General features: G+C 53.4%; 1 protein-coding gene across 1 annotated transcript in view; it reads left to right on the top strand.

The window, feature by feature from the left end:
- Positions 1-17,628, top strand: part of MYO1C (myosin IC) — a 44,406-nt gene that overhangs the window by 12,132 nt on the left and 14,646 nt on the right. Inside the window, exons 2-25 of the mRNA XM_070956522.1 lie at positions 1,159-1,311; positions 2,079-2,194; positions 2,696-2,894; positions 3,314-3,394; positions 3,629-3,808; positions 4,052-4,150; positions 4,263-4,376; positions 4,808-4,879; positions 5,022-5,141; positions 10,660-10,745; positions 11,121-11,226; positions 11,417-11,497; positions 11,864-11,955; positions 13,525-13,619; positions 13,726-13,772; positions 13,851-13,931; positions 14,019-14,124; positions 14,431-14,548; positions 14,804-14,917; positions 15,003-15,079; positions 15,170-15,238; positions 15,455-15,539; positions 15,996-16,155; positions 16,527-16,610. Of these exons, the coding sequence (XP_070812623.1) occupies positions 1,186-1,311; positions 2,079-2,194; positions 2,696-2,894; positions 3,314-3,394; positions 3,629-3,808; positions 4,052-4,150; positions 4,263-4,376; positions 4,808-4,879; positions 5,022-5,141; positions 10,660-10,745; positions 11,121-11,226; positions 11,417-11,497; positions 11,864-11,955; positions 13,525-13,619; positions 13,726-13,772; positions 13,851-13,931; positions 14,019-14,124; positions 14,431-14,548; positions 14,804-14,917; positions 15,003-15,079; positions 15,170-15,238; positions 15,455-15,539; positions 15,996-16,155; positions 16,527-16,610 (2,508 nt within the window). The 5' untranslated portion in view covers positions 1,159-1,185. The remainder of the gene's footprint in view (positions 1-1,158; positions 1,312-2,078; positions 2,195-2,695; positions 2,895-3,313; positions 3,395-3,628; positions 3,809-4,051; positions 4,151-4,262; positions 4,377-4,807; positions 4,880-5,021; positions 5,142-10,659; positions 10,746-11,120; positions 11,227-11,416; positions 11,498-11,863; positions 11,956-13,524; positions 13,620-13,725; positions 13,773-13,850; positions 13,932-14,018; positions 14,125-14,430; positions 14,549-14,803; positions 14,918-15,002; positions 15,080-15,169; positions 15,239-15,454; positions 15,540-15,995; positions 16,156-16,526; positions 16,611-17,628) is intronic.

Genomic DNA, 17,628 nt, shown 5'->3' with positions numbered 1-17,628 from the left:
CACCATGAGGTGAGCTGGGGGGGAGGGGGCAGGAGGGCGGGTGTTTGGAGTCGGTCAGCTGGGGAGGAGGGGATGCAGTTGGACCTGCCGTGGTGTCTCGGGCCTTGCTCTGCCTGTCTTGGGAAGGGCCCCCTCTGGCATTAGTGCCGGTTCTCTGGGGAGAGTGAGCCAGGTGGGGGCCTGATTCCTTACAGCTTGGGACACCCCCCTCACTCTCGCATTACAAGTTGTGGCTTCCCTTTAAGGAGTGCCCCCTTGCTTCACCATTCCTCCCCCCGGGAGCTTTCTGAAGAAATGAAGGTGCCAGGTGCAGCCTCCTCATTGACACCAATTCACACAGAAGCTGGACAGGGATGGGGGCATTTGGCAGTTGGGGGGGGCTGACAGCTGATTTGTGCCAGGAGGCAGGCCTTCTCTGCCCTGGCACCCACCCCATAGAAGCCTCTCCCTGTAGTTGGGTTGCTCTGCCCCTGTTAATAGCAATGGCACTTAGACTTACGGTATGTACCATTACACAGTGCTTTACAGCCCTCTCTAAGTGGTTTATGGAGTCAGCATGTTGCCCCCAACAATCTGGGTCCTCATTTTACCGACCTCCGAAGGGTTAGAGTTAGGGTTAGGATGGAAGGTTGAGTCAACCTTGAGCTGGTCAGAATTGAACTGCCAAACTGCTGACAGTCAGCAGAAGTAGCCTGCAGTACTGCATTCTAACCACTGCACCACCATGGCTCAGGAAGTCCCTCAAGACTGGGTTCTGTCAGCAGGGTTGGGGGGTCCCAGGGAACCCGCCATATTTTAAGATGTCTCCCCTCATGTGGGTGATAAGAGGTTGTTATATTGTCTATAATTTTAATATTTAATAACTATCCATATTTTTATAATGATTTACTTGACTTGTATGCAACTCAGTCACTCCTGGTGAAATGGGCTGCTGTGTGTGGAATGGGTGCTCAGAGACCTATGGGGAGCCAGGAGGGAAAAGTGACCAGCTGGCCCAGTGGGGGGCAAACAGGGAGACCCGGGTGTGGATGGGAAGCAGACCCATTTGGGAGCCTGACAGCCTGTGAAAGGGGAGCTCTGCCTGGCCATCCCGTCCGCCTGTCTAAGTGCTGTGCTAGGTTCCCATGTCTCAGCCAGGCTGTTCTGTGCCCCTGGCAGGCAGGTGACGGTGCCCGCTTGGCAGAGATGGAGAACGCCCTGACGGCCCGGGATAGGGTGGGAGTGCAGGACTTTGTCCTGCTGGAAAACTTCACCAGCGAAGCTGCTTTCATCGAGAACCTGCGCAGGCGGTTCAAGGAAAACCTCATCTACGTGAGTGCGGTGTCTGGTAGCCACCTTATTCATTTTTTATTGATTCATTTATTCAATTCTATAGCTGCCCATCTCAGTCAATGACTCTGGGCAGCTTACAATTCAAAAAATACATTGCAATTAAAAATATTACGAACATTTTAAAACAGTAAAAACATCCAGATTAAATATACATAGGAGCAAGTTACTTGAGCAGTGAGCCATACAGCCAGGAAAGACATTGGGGGCCTCAGGCTTATCGGAACAGAGCCGGCTCTTGAGGGCCTTACAGAAGGCTAACTGGGCTGGGGCCATTTTAATCTCCGAAGGGAGAAGGTTCTACAGAGCGTCTTGCCTGGCCTAGTGGGCGGGGGGCTCCTTCCTTGGCAGCCCCCAAATCAAAACTCTCCCTTGGGTGCCTGGGGTGGTCTCCTCGCATTGGGGATTAAGAGATGCCCGGCTCCAGGGAGCCCCCTTGCTCTGGGTGGCCCGTGGCTGCTGAGGCTGATCAACGCTGAGGGTCAGTGGCCCAGGGGGAATCTTCGTGGGGTTGGGGGGGTCTTCTTGGGGAAGGCAGTCCACTGCAGGTGCTGGATTACAATGGAAGCTGCTGCTGCTGCAGGGGAACCAAAATATCCTTGTGGCGCCCAGATCACATAAGGAAAGGAGACAGGATTTTGGTCCTCGGGCTAAATTGGGGGACTGTGGGCCCTCTTGAAAGGAGCCCCATTGAGCCAGGGCACCCGCTGGCCCCTCCTGATGCCCCCCTGGGCTGGCTTCCTCTTCAGACATATATTGGTTCGGTTCTGGTCTCGGTGAACCCGTACAAGGACCTGGAGATCTACAGTAAGCAGCACATGAACCGTTACCGTGGCGTCAGCTTCTACGAAGTTTCTCCTCACCTGTGGGTACCTGAACATGCGTAATGCTCTCCCCACTCCCTTTCCCCCTCCACTGCACTGCCAAGGCAGCTAATGGTGCGGAAGTGCATTGACACCCCTTGACCTAGCAGCTCAGCAGGAACGATGGGGAGAAGGTCCCCCATGCAGAAAGGGTGGGAAGCACCTGGCAGAAGGCTGCAGGTCAAAAAGATGGGGGGAGGGGGGGCGGGGGTGGGAAATCCCAGTAGGGCTCTCCTTCCTGCTGCTTCAGCATTGACTCCACTGGGCTTGGTGGGAACCAAACCGTGCCAGGCTATCCTGCCAGTTCTGGGCTGCTGCTCCCCGCTGGCCCTTTGTGGCAGGAGGGAATTGGAGGTGTTGCTCCTACCCTTTGGTGAGAATGCTAAGTGGGGTGGGGTGGGGTGGCATTTGAACAAGGAGCCCTGAAACTGCAGCCAGAGCCTCTGTGCTCCTGGGGGAAAGCAGAGCAGGCAGCCTCTTGCCCTCCCTCCCTCCCTCCTCAGCTACGCCATTGCTGACAATGCCTACCGCTCGCTGCGGACAGAGAGGAAGGACCAGTGCATCCTCATCTCGGGGGAGAGTGGGGCGGGCAAGACAGAGGCTACCAAGAAGATCTTGCAGTACTATGCGGTCACCTGCCCTGCGAGCGAGCAGGTGGAGACGGTGAAGGACAGGCTGCTGCAGTCCAACCCGGTCCTTGAGGTACCCCTCGCGGCTCACTGAGGAATGGGGGTGCTGGTCTTGCTTTGGGGGTCCCAAGGGTGTCGTGGCCAGCCAAAGTCTTGGCCTCCTCGGTGGCTTGCCCAGGGCAGGAGCTCACAGCCCCTGACAGCTCAAGAAAGCGCTTCCTTGTATGGAGGAGAGGTCTCCTTTGGAGAGTACTCCCTGCTTGTTTGGAGGGAACCATGGCCCTTCTCCTCCTGGCCTCGAGGCTGGGGGACTCCAGTGTGAATAATGGCTTTGCATTCCTCCCCCCTCCCCCCTACAGCCCCTCTCCTCTTCCAGGGAGTCAGGCAGCATGTAGTGCAGGGGCTTCTGGCTGGGAGGAGGGCCTGGTTTTGAGGGGGGGCAGGGGGGCTGCAAGATCCCCATCTGGATTTTTCTGCTTTCTGTGTGACCAGGCTTTTGGAAATGCCAAGACTCTGCGGAATGACAACTCCAGCCGGTTTGGGAAATACATGGATGTCCAGTTTGATTATAAGGTACGCAAGTGGATGGGGTTAGGGTTAGGGTTAGGGTTAGGAAGCAGGGAGGGAGGGAAATCCGGCCTTTGCTCCGGGGTGGGGGGATGTGCCCACCGACTCTGGTTCCCATCCCTGAAGGGCTCCCTGTCCGCCCCTCCTGCTGCTGCCGATTTGGCTGACTGTGGGACACCTGCAGCCCTGTCCTTGGGGCCTCTCGCCAGCAGCACCCATGCCTTCTCTTGGGTTGCCTAGGGGGCTCCCATCGGGGGCCACATCCTGAACTACCTCTTGGAGAAGTCACGGGTGGTGCACCAGAATCACGGTGAGAGGAACTTCCACATCTTCTACCAGCTGTTGGAGGGGGGAGAGGAAGACCTGCTGCGGAGGCTGGGGCTGGAAAAGAGCCCCCACCAATACCAGTTTCTGGTGAAGGTAAAGGGAGCTCCGGGTGGTTGGTGGTGGGGTCCTGCCTCCCCTGCAGGGCTGCTGCCTCCGGCTCTTTGCTGCCTCAAACCTTGCTGGTGGCGAACATGGAGTCTCCCGTGGGAATGTGCTTAGCGTGTCTCCTGGTCTCGGCTTGCTTGTTCGACCTGCGACCACCCGTGTATCGGGGGAGGGGGGAGGGAAGCAGGAATCTGTTCTTCAGGAGCCCGTTCTGCCCCCCTTTGCACACAGGGCCAGTGCGCCAAAGTCGCCTCCATCAACGACAAAAGCGACTGGAAGGTGGTGCGCAGGGCACTGTCCGTCATCAACTTCAGTGACAGTGAAGTCGAGGTGAGAGGCCTGGCCCTGCCTCCTTTCTCCCCTCCCTCTGGTGGGAGAAGCCTTTCCTAGGGATACCCCTGTCACAGGGCTGGATTTACAAGACTTTTCCTTCCTTTTCCAGGATCTGCTGAGTATCATTGCAAGCGTGTTGCACTTGGGGAATGTGCAATTTACAACCGACGAACACGGCAGTGCACAAGTGACCACGGAAAACCAGATCAAATACTTGGCCAGGGTGAGTGATGGGATCTGTTCCAGGCCTCATGATACATTGGAAGTGAAATGTACCAACCGCCTTCAGAAGCGCTTTCACATCTCTTTTGAAATTTCACAGAAATGTTTACTAAGGCCATCCCTGGTTCAGCTGAGGTTGGCTTAGGAAGCGAGTGCAGGTCGTCTGTGATCAGCCGGCACTGCCCTTCGTTTGCCCATCCCTTGCAGAGGGCCGGCTGTGCTCTCTTGCGAGGAAGGGGGGCCTGAAGTGGGGCGAGGCAGGTGCAGGAGAAAGAAGAGATGGGTGGCCAGGTCGCCCCGGGAGCAGCCCAGCCACAGCAGCTCCCCTTCTTGTTACTGACTGACCTTCTCTGCCCAAGACTCAGCCCTGCGACCCGGACGCAGGAGGGACCGGCCGGTGCTCTCACACGTTCTCTTTTCCTTGGTTTGAAGCTCCTGGGCCTGGAGAACTTGGTGCTGCAGGAAGCTCTGACTCACAAGAAGATCATTGCAAAGGGAGAACAGGTGAGAGAAGAGTTGCCATCAGAACAATGGGGGGTAGGGGGTAGCCTGGCGATCCCCTGGCGACTGTCTCTAGGTCCCGAGGAGCTTGGTCCTTGTAGTGAGAGTTCAGTTGGAGAGTGGTGGCCTCTCTTCTTCCCTGCAGCTGATCAGCCCTCTCAGCCTGGAACAGGCCTCCTACGCTCGTGACGCTCTGGCCAAAGCCGTGTATGGGCGCACCTTCTCTTGGCTGGTGGGCAAGATTAACAAGTCCTTGGCTTACAAGGTGAGTTGGTCTCTAGCACCTCAATTGCTGGCCTTCGCAGGAGACTCAGTCGGGCCCAAGCAGCGCCTGCAGGTTCCGCACACTTATCTCGGGGCTTCTTCCCCATAGCCAGGGCTCACCTGTCATTGGTTCTGAACTCGGAGAGGAGATGTGAAACTGTGGTTGTGTTTTAACATCCCCGTGAAGCAGCCAAATGTCTCGGGCAGGAAACAGGATGCACACCGACTGCAAGGCTGTTGGTTTGCTAGCATGCAAAGGTTAGAAGAGGTGCCTGGAATGGCAAGGATACCCTCCTCTGCAGACATAGTGGGCTACAACCGTGCAGTGGCAGAGGGCCAGCCCAGAGGGAGCCTCCAGAGGGCGGCAGACTTTCCTCTCCCTGATGAGGCGGCCCTTGACCGCGGGTGAGAGGAGCTGCACTGTCTCCATTGGGTAGGGCAAGAGGCCCAGGGCTGCTTGGCAGGGGTGCATGTTGTCTCTTCCTTGTGCAAGAGAAGCTGGTGCTGCCGCTGCCACCAAGCCAAAAGGTCAAGGACTCACCTGTGAGGAAGAGCGCCCACCACAGTTGGTTAGTAGAGCAGCTGCCCGCAAGGTGATCGGGAGGGCTGAGCCAGACATTCCCTGAGGAGGAAGAGCTTAGATGGAGACCCTTATTTGGCAAGAGCCCCTTTTTCCAGAAGGGTGAGATTGATGGCAGGCAGCCAGTGGAAGGCCACCCTGATGCAGCCTCCCAGGGAGCCCCCACCAAGAAGGACTGTCTCGTCTCCAGTCCTGGGCAGGATGACCCATCAAGCGAGGAGTCCACGGGCTGTCTTAGACATGGTACGGGCCACGTGGGCTGGTCAGAAAGGGTCCTGTAGTGCAGAAACCCAATGGGGGTTGGAAAAACATCTTCATCTGGCATGCAGGGAATTTTTCTGAAATGCGTTGGGCTTTCTATCAGCTCCCCTTTCTTGGGGCAGGGGGTGCTTTTCAGTGATTTCCAGGTGAGCCCCCAAAGGTGTTTCTTAGCAGCTCACACTCTGAAGGAGACACCCTCTTTCCTGGCCAGTCCCTTGGTTCCTCTTTCCCATGGGAAGCAGGCCTGCCTGCCTGCCTGCCCGCCCGCCCGCAACAAAACAAAAATGCCTGCCGGGTGTGATTTGCCCAGCCGCAGGTGTGCCAGAAAGAGCTGCAGAGAGACCAGTCGGGAAGGCTCTGGTGTTGCTTTTGCTGCCTGGCGACTGGCTCTGCCTGGGAGGCATCTATAGGCCTCCTTTGCTGCATCATTTGCTGTGGCTAGTTTTCTCCTCTTATTGTCTTTATTTGCTACTTTTGTAGTTTTTAATGGGAAGTTTTTTATTTAAGAAGCAAGAACAATAAAGAAACAAGTCACAGACATCCAAACCAAACAACCTCCAAAAGGTTGGGTAAAAACATGTTATTTAAGACAGTAAGCTACAAACCAGGAGACTGTGAGTTCTAGTCCTGCCTTAGGCTCAAATGTTCAAAGCCTTTATTGTCATTGCACATCATGTATACAACGAAATTAGTTCCAAAGCCAGCTGGGTGACCTTGGACCAGTCATTTTGTCTCAGTCCTAGACAGGAGGCAGTGGCAAACTACTTCTGAAGAACTTTGCCAAGTAACTGCCCAGATTTGTCCGAGCAGTCTTGAGGAGGGAACATTGACTCAAGGGCATACACACACAGATGGAAATGAAATAAAGCACAGAGGAAATGCAGCTTCTCCCATTGTTCGAGCCTTTAGGACTCCCTGGAGGAGCCCTTGGCGTGCCAGAGGCTTACCAGTTCCGGAAATGCTGGTTCTCGAACAAAGCCGCTGGCTGCTGTTGTGTCTCTCTCTGGAGGCTGCTTCCCCCTGGTGCTGCTTTTTTTCCTCTGGGGGGACCAGCCTGTGTTTTCCTTCTTTTCATCAGAGCGCTGCAAACTCTTAGTGGGCTGCCATTCTGTTCTCTGTTCCCTGGGCTGCATCAGCCAAGACACGATTGGTATTTTGAAATGGATTCCATCATTTATTTATTTATTTATTTATTTATTTATTTATTTGTTTGTTTGTTTGTTTGTTTGTTTGTTTATTTATTTATTTATTGTTCAATTTATATACCGCCCTTCTCCCTAAGGACTCAGGGCGGTGCACAGCCAGAATTAAGAACATGAACTACAAATATTAAGAACAATTAAAATATATATAAATTTGGCCCAAAAATTTAAAAATCACAAACCAATTAAAATATTTAAAAAATTTAAAAATTTCTTCTTGCCAGCCCGGCTTGCTGGAAAAAGTGGGTTTTAAGGGCACGGCGGAAGGCACTGAGGTCTTGGATTCTCCTTATCTCTGATTCCAGAGGGTAGGTGCCCCCACAGAGAAGGCTCTCCCCCTGGGGGTCACCAGCCTACATTGTTTGGCTGATGGCACCCTGAGGAGGCCCTCTCTGTGGGAGCGCATGGGTCGATGGGAGGTCGTCGGTAGCAGCAGGCGGTCTCGAAGATAGCTAGGCCCTATGCCATGGAGCGCTTTAAAGGTGATAACCAACACCTTGAAGTGCACCCGGAAGACCACTGGGAGCCAGTGCAGCTCGCGCAGGAGTGGTGTTACATGGGAGCGCCATGCTGCGTTCTGGACCAGCTGGAGCCTCCGGGTGCCCTTCAAGGGGAGCCCCATGTTGAGAGCGTTGCAGTAGTCAAGGCGAGAGGTGACGAGGGCGTGAGTGACTGTGCACAGGGAATCCCGATCAAGAAAGGGCCGCAACTGGCGAAGCAGGCGAACCTGATAAAAGGTTCCCCTGGTTACAGCCGTCAGATGTTCCTCCAAGGACAGCTGCATATCCAGGAGGACTCCCAGATTGTGAGCCCTTTCTGTGGGGGCCAAGGACTCGCCCCCAATAGTCAGTGATGGAGTCAACTGACTATATCGGGATGCCGGGAGCCACAGCCACTCAGTCTTGGAAGGGTTGAGCTTGAGCCTGTTCCTCCCCATCCAGATCCGCACAGCCTCCAGGCACTGAGACATCACTTCAAGGGCATCGTTGGGGTGGCCTGGGGTGGAGATGTACAGCTGGGTGTCATCAGCGTACTGGTGGTATCTCACCCCGAAGCCACGGATGATCTCGCCCAGCGGCTTCACATAAATGTTGAACAGAAGGGGCGAGAGGATCGATCCCTGCGGCACTCCACAGATGAGAGGCCTTGAGGTCGACCTCTGCCCCCCTGCCAACACAAACTGCGACCGGTCGGAGAGAAAGGAGGAGAACCACCGCAATACGGTGCCTTCCACCCCTAACTCTTCCAGCCGGTGCAGCATGATACCATGGTCGATGGTATCAAAAGCCGCTGAGAGATCTAACAGGACCAGAACAGAGGAGCAACCTCTGTCCCGAGCCCTCCAGAGATCATCAACCAACGCGACCAATGCCATTTCCCTTTATACCCTGCTGAGGCTGTATGTGCTCACAGTCATTTTGGGGCAAAATCTGGCATGCAAAACTAATGCAAAATGCCAGCCTCTGCTGTGTTGCTGCAGCTGAGCCATTGCTGGCTGGCCTTCCGCAGCTCGGCAGGGCCCCCCAGCCTTTTCTCTCCTCTCTGCCTTTGGCTGTGACTGGCTCTCCAGGTGACGGCCTAGGAGGGATGCAGCAAAGACTTTCCCTCTCCTGGCCGGGAGCACTCCGGGTCCGGTTCAGGGTGCTTTCCTGGAGGGGAAGCGGCTTTCCACGGATCTCTGGTAGCCCAGGAGCCCAAGCCGTGGGTGGGTTGCTAGGGGCTACTAGGCACCTGCTGCTTTAAGGAACATTGTTTTCCACCTGGGCTTTTCTTTCACAGCTTTTCCCGGGGTTTTATATATTGTTTGACTTTTTTTTTTTTTTGGTCTTGCTTTAACTGTGTTGCTTGATTACGGTCATTTGATGGTTTTATCATTCTTTCCACCTTGCTGACTGCGAGTCTAAACTATTGTCAATTGCTGGGAGAACTCTCTCCAGAAATGCCGGCTCCTGTCTGACTCGGTTGGATTAAGTGCAGGACTGGTGGCTGCCTTGCAGTTCTTGGGCTAATCCCAAAGGTGCTTTTTCAGGAGGCAACTGGACTTTCTGGTTTTTCTTTGAAGACATTTTGCATCTCATCCAAGAAGCTTCTTCAGCTCTGAGTGGATGGTCCTTCTATTCCCCACCATCCAGTCAGACCTGAAGAAGCTTCTTGGATGAGAAGCAAAACTTCTTCAAAGAAAAACAAGGAAGTCCAGTTGCCTCCTGAAAAAGCACCTTTGGGACAACCATGACCTGGATGACGGAGAATCTCCATAGACAATCTTGGGCTAACGGGAGAAGTAGCATCCACTGGGCAGCTGCAGTAACCTCTGGGGAAAGTGTGGGACGGGCAAGGGTCTCCCTGGGGCCCGGGCAGGGTCCTCTATGCTGGCCTGGGCAGCCTCCCCTTGAAAAAAGCACCTGGGCTGCCTTTGCTTGTTAGGAAGGCCTATTCTAGGGGCTCTCTACATGGGGCTCCCCTTGAGGAGCACCCGGAAGCTCCAACTGGTCCAGAATGCGGCCGCGCGGGTGGTGATGGGAGCGACGTGGCGCTCCCATGTGACTCCCCTCCTGCGCGAGCTTCACTGGCTCCCAGTGGTCTTCCGGGTGCGCTTCAAGGTTTTGGTTACCACCTTTCCAGCGCTCCATGGCTCAGGACCAGGGTACTTACGAGACTGCCTTCTGCCACCAGTAGCCTCTCACCGACCAGTTCGCTCCCATAGAGAGGGGCTCCTCAGGGTGCCGTCGGCCAAACAATGTCGACTGGCGGCCCCCAGGGGGAGATCCTTCTCTGTGGGGGCACCTGCCATCTGGAACAAGCTCCCCCTGGAGATACGGAGGATCCAAGACTTACGCACTTTCCACTGCGCCCTAAAAACGTTTTTATTCCAACAGGCTGGTCTGGCCTAACTCTCCCTTTTAAATTGGGTTTTAAATGTTTTGCATAAATTGGATGTTTTTAAATTTGTTTTTGAGCCCAAATTATTTAATCTATTTTTAATAGCTTTTAACTTTTGTATGTTATTTGTATTTTTATCTTGGCTGTTCACCGCCCTGAGTCCTCTGGGAGTAGGGCGGTATATAAATATGATAAAATAAAAAATAAATAAATAAATTCAGAGGAATCAGAGAGTTGCCAGGCTTGCCTTTGGATCGGTGGGCGTGGTGTTCTGACTGCGGGCATCGCCAGCACGCCTGGCACTTAGCAGTCTCAACATAAAAGCAGAAGAAATGAGCTGTTACAATGTGCAGGGTCCGTCAAGCAAGGCGCTGCTCCTGTCCCACTGGAGGGGAGGGGGAAGTGCTGGGCTCAGGGCCCTGGTTGGGGGGGGGTGTTGCCTGCTGGTGTGATTGACTGGGCTGCTGCTGCCTTGGAGGAGGACCCCTTTTGCAGTTCCGACTTGAGAAGGGAGGAGGGGCCGCTTTTCCTCCCTCAGATCTCCAGAAGGGGAGAGCTGAGGGGTTCCCATCTTTATTCTCTCTCTTCTTTCCTAGGAAACGGAGAGCCTGGGCTGGAGGAAAAGCTCAACTGTGCTGGGACTGCTGGATATTTACGGATTTGAGGTTTTCCAGCACAACAGGTGTGTTTCTGGGCACCTTGGGTATCCCCTTTAGCTGGGAACCCTTTGGCAGCTGGATTGGCAGCCCATACAAAGCTCTGCTTGATACACCGGGGTTTCTCTTGCTCTCCGTCCGGGCTCCCTAGCGGCTTTGCAGAGCCCACAGCCCCCTGCTGTGGAGATGCACAGTTGCACTTCAGGGGAAGCCTTTCTGAGGATCTTGTGCTGCATGAGGGGTTTGTGGAGCTGGCCTGATGGCTGCCCGGCCTCTCTGCTGCTTCAGCATCCCTGTGTTTGTGTGTGTAAGAGGGTGTGGGTGACTGGGAGGCCCTCCCTACGGCTGAGGGTTGGCTGCCCTGGATCAGCCCTCTTGAAGCGCCCTCTGCTTCCTTGCAGCTTTGAGCAATTCTGCATCAATTACTGTAATGAGAAGCTGCAGCAGCTCTTCATAGAGCTCACCCTGAAATCCGAGCAAGAGGAGTATGAAGCCGAGGGCATCGCGGTAAGAGCCCCCTCCCCTCCTGTGGTGACCCCCAGGCGGGAGAACCACGCTCCCCCCACTTTGGAGGTCAGGGGTGGTTGGCGGCTTTTCTTGGAAAGGGATGGATGGGGCAGCTCAGGTGGACTGGGGCTGCGGAGGTGGCTGCCCCCCATAACCTAGGGGAATTGGATCTCTCTTTGTGAAATGGCAGTGGGAGCCAGTTCAGTATTTCAACAACAAGATCATCTGTGACTTGGTGGAAGAAAAGTTTAAAGGCATAATTTCCATTTTGGTAAGTCCTCCTCAGAGGAGCAGAACCTCCAAACAACCCCGGGGCAGCCGGGGAGCCCCACCCAGCCCAGAGGGGACAGCGTGGCCTTCCCGTGGCTACAAGGTCCCTTCCAACTCTGTTAATCTGTATACCTTCTGCTCCTTGGGCCTTTTCACTTGCCCCACGAATGGAGAGTTGGCCCATTAAGCAGCAGGCCTGCTTCTGAGCCTGTGCTGATGGCCTGTTGGAGCTGTGGGGCACACTTGTGGGGAGCTGTCCCCCTTCTGGCCTTCTGCCAACACAGGCTGCTCATGCGTAAAGCAGCCGAGGGGAGGCACCCCGACCTCCCTCCTCCTCTTCCTCCTCCTCACTTGGCTTTGTCTGCAGGACGAGGAGTGCCTGCGGCCTGGGGATGCCACAGATATGACCTTTCTGGAGAAGCTTGAGGAGACCATCAAGAGCCACCCCCATTTCCTCACGTGAGTTCAGAAGAGATCCCCTTCCACCCAGGAAGAGGAGGGGATGGCACAGTTTTCAGACCAAGGATGGCTCTTTCGCAGTTGGGCTTTGATTGATTTAATTAATATAGCTGCCCATCTCACATTCAATACGGACAGTTTACAAATTCAAACATGAACAACACACACAAAAATTTAAAAATAAAATAGCCATAGGAGCTTGAAAAGTACAAAACTGTGCGACCCACTCTGTGGAAGAGCACAGTCCATTCAGGAAGAGTTTTATAGGCTCCACCCCCCCACCCCCCCACCCCGTCTGACCCTCCCAGGCCAGCTGGCCAAGCTGGGGTCCTCTCCTTAGGTCTTTCTTCTTGTTACCATGGGTAACCCAGAAGGGAGGGGGGGTTTGCAGAGGGGTGCCCTGCAGAAGGCACTACCCAAGAAGTAGGAGAACCCAAAGCCTTTGGCATTAAGATGACCCTGACAATTAGAACAATTAACCAGTGGAACCAACTTACCTCCAGAAATTGTGAATTCTCCAACACTGGAAGTTTTTAAGACAAAATTGGACAACCATTTGTCTGAAATGGTATAGGGCAGTGGTGGCGAATCTTTTACTCACCGAGTGTCGAACAGGTACGCGCTTTGCGTGCGCGCATGCTATCCGCACTAATGTGCGGTTCCATCTGCGCATACGCATGAGTTTTGCACACGCCCCCCTGTGTGCTGCATGTGCAACCACGCCATTTGCGCATGCATGCAGCTTTCATGTGAACAATGTGTGCAAATGCTATCTACACATGCGCGTGCTGCGCGCAAGTGCTCGCACATGCGCACGAGAGCTCCGAAGACCAGCTGGGTCCCCTGAATTGCGTTCATGTGCACCGGAGGCCCGAACAGGCAGCTGGGGAGCGTGCACATGCACAGCTGCAGGTGTGTTGGGAGACAACACGTGTGCCCAGAAAGATGGCTCTGCATGCCACCTTGGGCACACGTGCCATAGGTTCGCCATCATGGGTATAGGATTTCCTTTTTTTTTTTTTTTTAGTTTTAAAAACAAACTTTATTCGTATTTTTTTAAAAAAACAACATTTAAAACAAATATAAGAAAAACTAACAAGTTTCTCTTAATCAAAAACACAATCAAAAATTACATATACATATACAGTACATATATAGTGCTCAACTTCATCTATTGACTACTTTCTAGTATTATATATACATATATACATACGCAGAGTGACTTATTTCCTTCTATATCTCTCTGACAGTGCAGTTGTTTATTTACATTGATTTCTCCTGAATTTCATCTCTAACCATTCCCCCTCCTCTGACTTATCCACTGGTACCAGCTATTCCATATTTTAAAGTATTTTGAAGTATTTTGGGTATAGGGTTTCCTATCTGAGCAGGGGGTTGGACTAGAAGACCTCCAAGGTCTCTTCCAATTTTGTTATTCTGTTACCCTATTGTTGACCCCCCACTTCCCTTTTGCCATGGGGTTTTCTTCACCCTCCCTAAGTCCTTGGCTGAACCGGTCTGGCCAAGCTGCAGGTACGATACTGACCCTCTGCCGTGCTTTCTCCATAGCCACAAGCTGGCTGATGCCAAGACCCGGAAGTCGTTGGGGCGGGAAGAGTTCCGCCTGCTGCACTACGCCGGGGAAGTCACCTACAGCGTGGCAGGTCAGCCTTCCTGCAGTACCGCAGGGCTGGGTCCCGTCCTCGCCTGGCCCCTGCCCAGGGGATCTTCCTGCTGCTCACCTTGTGGGTTTCTGACCTTCTTCCCCAGGTTTCTTGGATAAGAACAATGACCTGCTCTTCCGGAACCTCAAGGAGGTGAGCCTGGGGACGCGCTCTGGGGAAAACCCTCCAGAAAGATGCAATCTCCCATGGTCTTGTTTGTTGCCTTTACAGGCGATGTGTGACTCGGAGAACCCCATCATCACCCAGTGCTTTGACAGGATGGAGCTGACCGACAAGAAGAGACCCGAGACGGTAAGACCTGGCAGAGGGGCTCTACGTCCCCCTGCTTTCCCCCTATGTGGGCACTCAATCAACTTCTCTGGACATCTTGCTTTTCAGGCCGTGACCCAGTTTAAGAACAGCCTCTTGAAGCTGATGGAGATCCTCATGTCTAAGGAGCCCTCCTACGTCCGCTGCATCAAGCCGAATCATGCCAAGCAGGCTGGTGGGTGGGGTCAACAGGGGTCCCCAACCCTCCCTCCCCCCACCCAATGCTCTGGGTTGGAGCCCAGGCTGAGGACGGCCACTCCTGTGGGGGGAAGGGCTACCGCTGGCATCCCTGCCTGGTTCTCCTCTTTGTCATGAAAGACGGTGGCCGCTTCCTCAAGGGCTCTTGGCCCATTGGGGCCTGAAACATGGCTGAAGTTGGGGCTCGGCTGCCCAGCCCCCCATTCTGAGCTGGTGAGGGAGAAGGATGGCTGTCTGTCTGGAACTGGCTCTGGACTCCAAGGACGATTCCATATTTTCCCAGGCAATTTTGATGAAGTTTTGATTCGGCACCAAGTGAAATACTTGGGCTTGATGGAGAACCTGAGAGTGCGCAGGGCTGGTTTTGCATATCGGCGGAAATACGAGGTTTTTCTGCAAAGGTACAGCATTAAGACAGGTGTCCGGGCTGTGCTTCCAGGGCATTTAGATATGGAGTTTTCAGAAGGCACAAGTGGGTGTGTACTGTCTAGTGAGGAATAAAGAGATCTTCATTGGCTGCCCAGTCTCTGCCTTGGCATCTCTCCCACTCTTGCGCCCAAGGTGCCAACCCAAGCCTCTTCTGAGGCTGCCTAGTGGCCATTTTAGCAGCAGGCCTTTTGAAGGTGTTCTTTCCCTCTCCTTTCCTCTCTGACCAGGTACAAATCTCTGTGTCCTGAAACGTGGCCCACCTGGAATGGGAGGCCTCAAGACGGAGTGGCAGCCCTCCTGAAACACCTGGGCTTCAAGCAGGAAGAGTACAAGCTGGGCAGGTAATGGTTTGACAGCAGGAGTTGCTCTCCATCTGCGGAAGCAAAAGGGGGCTCTTCTCTCTTTCATAGATGTCTTTATTTCCAGGACAAAAATATTCATTCGTTTTCCTAAGACTCTGTTTGCGACAGAAGAAGCCCTGGAAGTTCGCAAGCAAAGCCTCGGTAGGTCTGTCGGGCATTTTTAAGTAAGTCAGGCTGACCTGACCTCGCTGTTTGCTTGGCTTAACCCCCATCTTTTCCCCCCAATTTAAGCCACAAAAATCCAAGCTGCTTGGCGAGGCTTCTATCGGCGAAAGAAATACCTTCAAATGAAGCATTCAGGTAGGAAGGCGGCCCTTCAAATAACTTCTGGGGCACAGTGCAACTGGATGTCATGCCCAGCTTTGCCTTGGAAGAGACAGCCGGGCTGGGCCTCATGGCTTTCCCCCATGGATAGGCCATGGGGGGCTGCTTTGAGACCATGAGGGGAATCAATAGCAGGTGCAGGGTAGCTCTGGGTGCTTGGCCCTTGAGGTTTCTTCCTGTTCTTTCATGCAGCGGTCACTATCCAGGCCTGGTGGCGTGGTACTCTGGGACGCCGGAAGGCTGCCAAGAAGAAGTGGGCAGTGGAGATAATCCGGCGGTATGTAAAAGTCGTGGTTTTGCTGCAGGACTTTCAGGTCACAGAGATCCTGCCCACTTGAGGAAAGGGTTGGGGGTCGCAGAATCCTGGAGTGGGGTCTTGAGTGAGTTTTATAGCCTGTATTTTAATTTTATTATTTTCACATTCTGAACTGCCCATCTCTCTCCAAGAGGAACTCGGGGTGGTGAGAGGGACTCCTTCCCATTCCTGACCCATCGGGGCTTATTGCTAGGCACAGTTGCTGGCGGGAGGGAAGAGGAAGAGGAGGCAGTGGGGCTATTTATGCGCCTGGCTGGACTGCTGCCTTCTCTCCAGAGACCCGCCTGTACTGCATTCGCTGTTCCCTCTGCCTGAGACCCCCTGGGCTGGTCCCCTGGAGTGGGAAGCCGGGGTTCCTGGAGTGTGTGTGGGGGGGTGGGGGGCAGCAGCCTTCTTGAGCAAGACTCCCACCAACAGGTTCATCAAAGGTTTCATTTACCGAAATTGCTCCCGCTCCCCTGAGAACGAATACTTCCTGGATTACATCCGTTACTCTTTTCTGATGAACCTGAAGCGCAACCTGCCAAAGACCGTCCTAGACAAGTCCTGGCCGGTGCCGCCGCCTTCCCTGCGAGAGGTAGGTGCTCAGCTGTGTGAAGGGATGGGAGGGAAAGAAGGCCTCGCAGCCTGATGGAGCGTTATCCCAGAAGTCCTGCTGGGTCAGAATGATGGTTGCTTAAGGAGCTTTTTTCCTGTGAGTGGACAAGCAAACCATGATAAACTGCATTTAACACATGGACTGTAGCAGCTACAGCACTGGGGTATCTTTGACAAGAGTAAAAAATGCCAGTCCATGCCACCTGGTGTCTTGCTCATACGAAGCTTACCTCTCTTGTGTGCGTGTGCTGACCCAGGTGGAGCTTTTCTGGCAAAGCGAGTCCCTCCCTGTTCTCCCCCCAGCCATGGTCCCTCAATGGTCCTGCCTCAACTGCCCCTCTTCTTCTTCAGGCATCCCAGCTATTGAGGGAACTCTGCATGCAGAACCTGGTTTGGAGCTACTGCAAGAGAATCAGCCCCGAATGGAAAGTGCAGGTAGGTGGCTTCAGGCTTTCCTCCAGGACCAGGTTGGGCAGGGGATGATTCTGATCAGCAGTTTTGTGGGTAGAGGGTCCTCAGCTGTGTACTGAGCTTTATGGATGGTTACTTGAACTCTGATGGCAGCCAAGGGCATCCCCTGAAGGAACCCAGTGCTGCGGCCAGTCAGGAATCTGAGAAGAGGATAACAACGACAGAGTTGGAAGGGACCTTGGAAGTCCTCTGTGCCAACACCCTGCCCAAGCAGGAGACCTAAGACCATTCTGGATAAATGGCTGTCCAGTCTCTTCTTAAAAACCTCCAATGATGGAGCACCCACAACTTCTGGAGGGAAGTCCTTCCACTGATTGATTCTTCTCCCTGTCAAGAAATTCCTCTTTAGTTCTAGGTTGGATAAGCTTCTATCTTGTCTTGCCCTCAGGTGCTTTGGAGAATACTTTGACTCTCTCTTCTTTGTGGCAGCCTCTCAAATACTGGAAGATGCTATCATGTCATCCCTAGTCCTTCTGTTCTTTAGACTAGAAATCCTGCCACTGTTCTTCATATGTTTAACCTCCAGCCACTTAATTATCTTTATTGCTCTTCTCTGCACTCTTTCTAGAGTTTCTCAATCTTTTCTATGTCATAGTGACCAAAATTGAATGCGGTATTCCTAGTTTGGTCTTACTAAAGCAGGATATAGCGGTACTAATACTTCATGTGATCTTGATAATATCCCTCTATTGATGCAACCTAGGCCTGCATTGGCTTTTTTGCAGCTGTAGTATACTGCTGGCTCACACTTACATGGTTGTCCATTAGGAGATCTAGATCGTTCTCGCAATTGCCACTGTTGAGTCAGGTACCAGTTTATATACTATGCCTATGCATTTGGTTTTCCTTGTCTAAGTGTAAAACTTTACTTTTCTCATCACTGAATTGCATTTTTTTGGATAGGACCCAATGTTTAAGTCTGCCTAGATCAGAGGTGTCAAACTCAATTTTATTGAGGGCCACATTAGGGCTGTGGTTGACC

This window comes from Pituophis catenifer, unplaced genomic scaffold (assembly GCF_029215685.1).
Source record: "Pituophis catenifer annectens isolate HBS135680 unplaced genomic scaffold, rPitCat1.0.hap2 SCAF_48, whole genome shotgun sequence".
Lineage (NCBI taxonomy): Eukaryota > Metazoa > Chordata > Lepidosauria > Squamata > Colubridae > Pituophis > Pituophis catenifer.
This window is presented reverse-complemented; position numbering and strand designations above follow the sequence as displayed.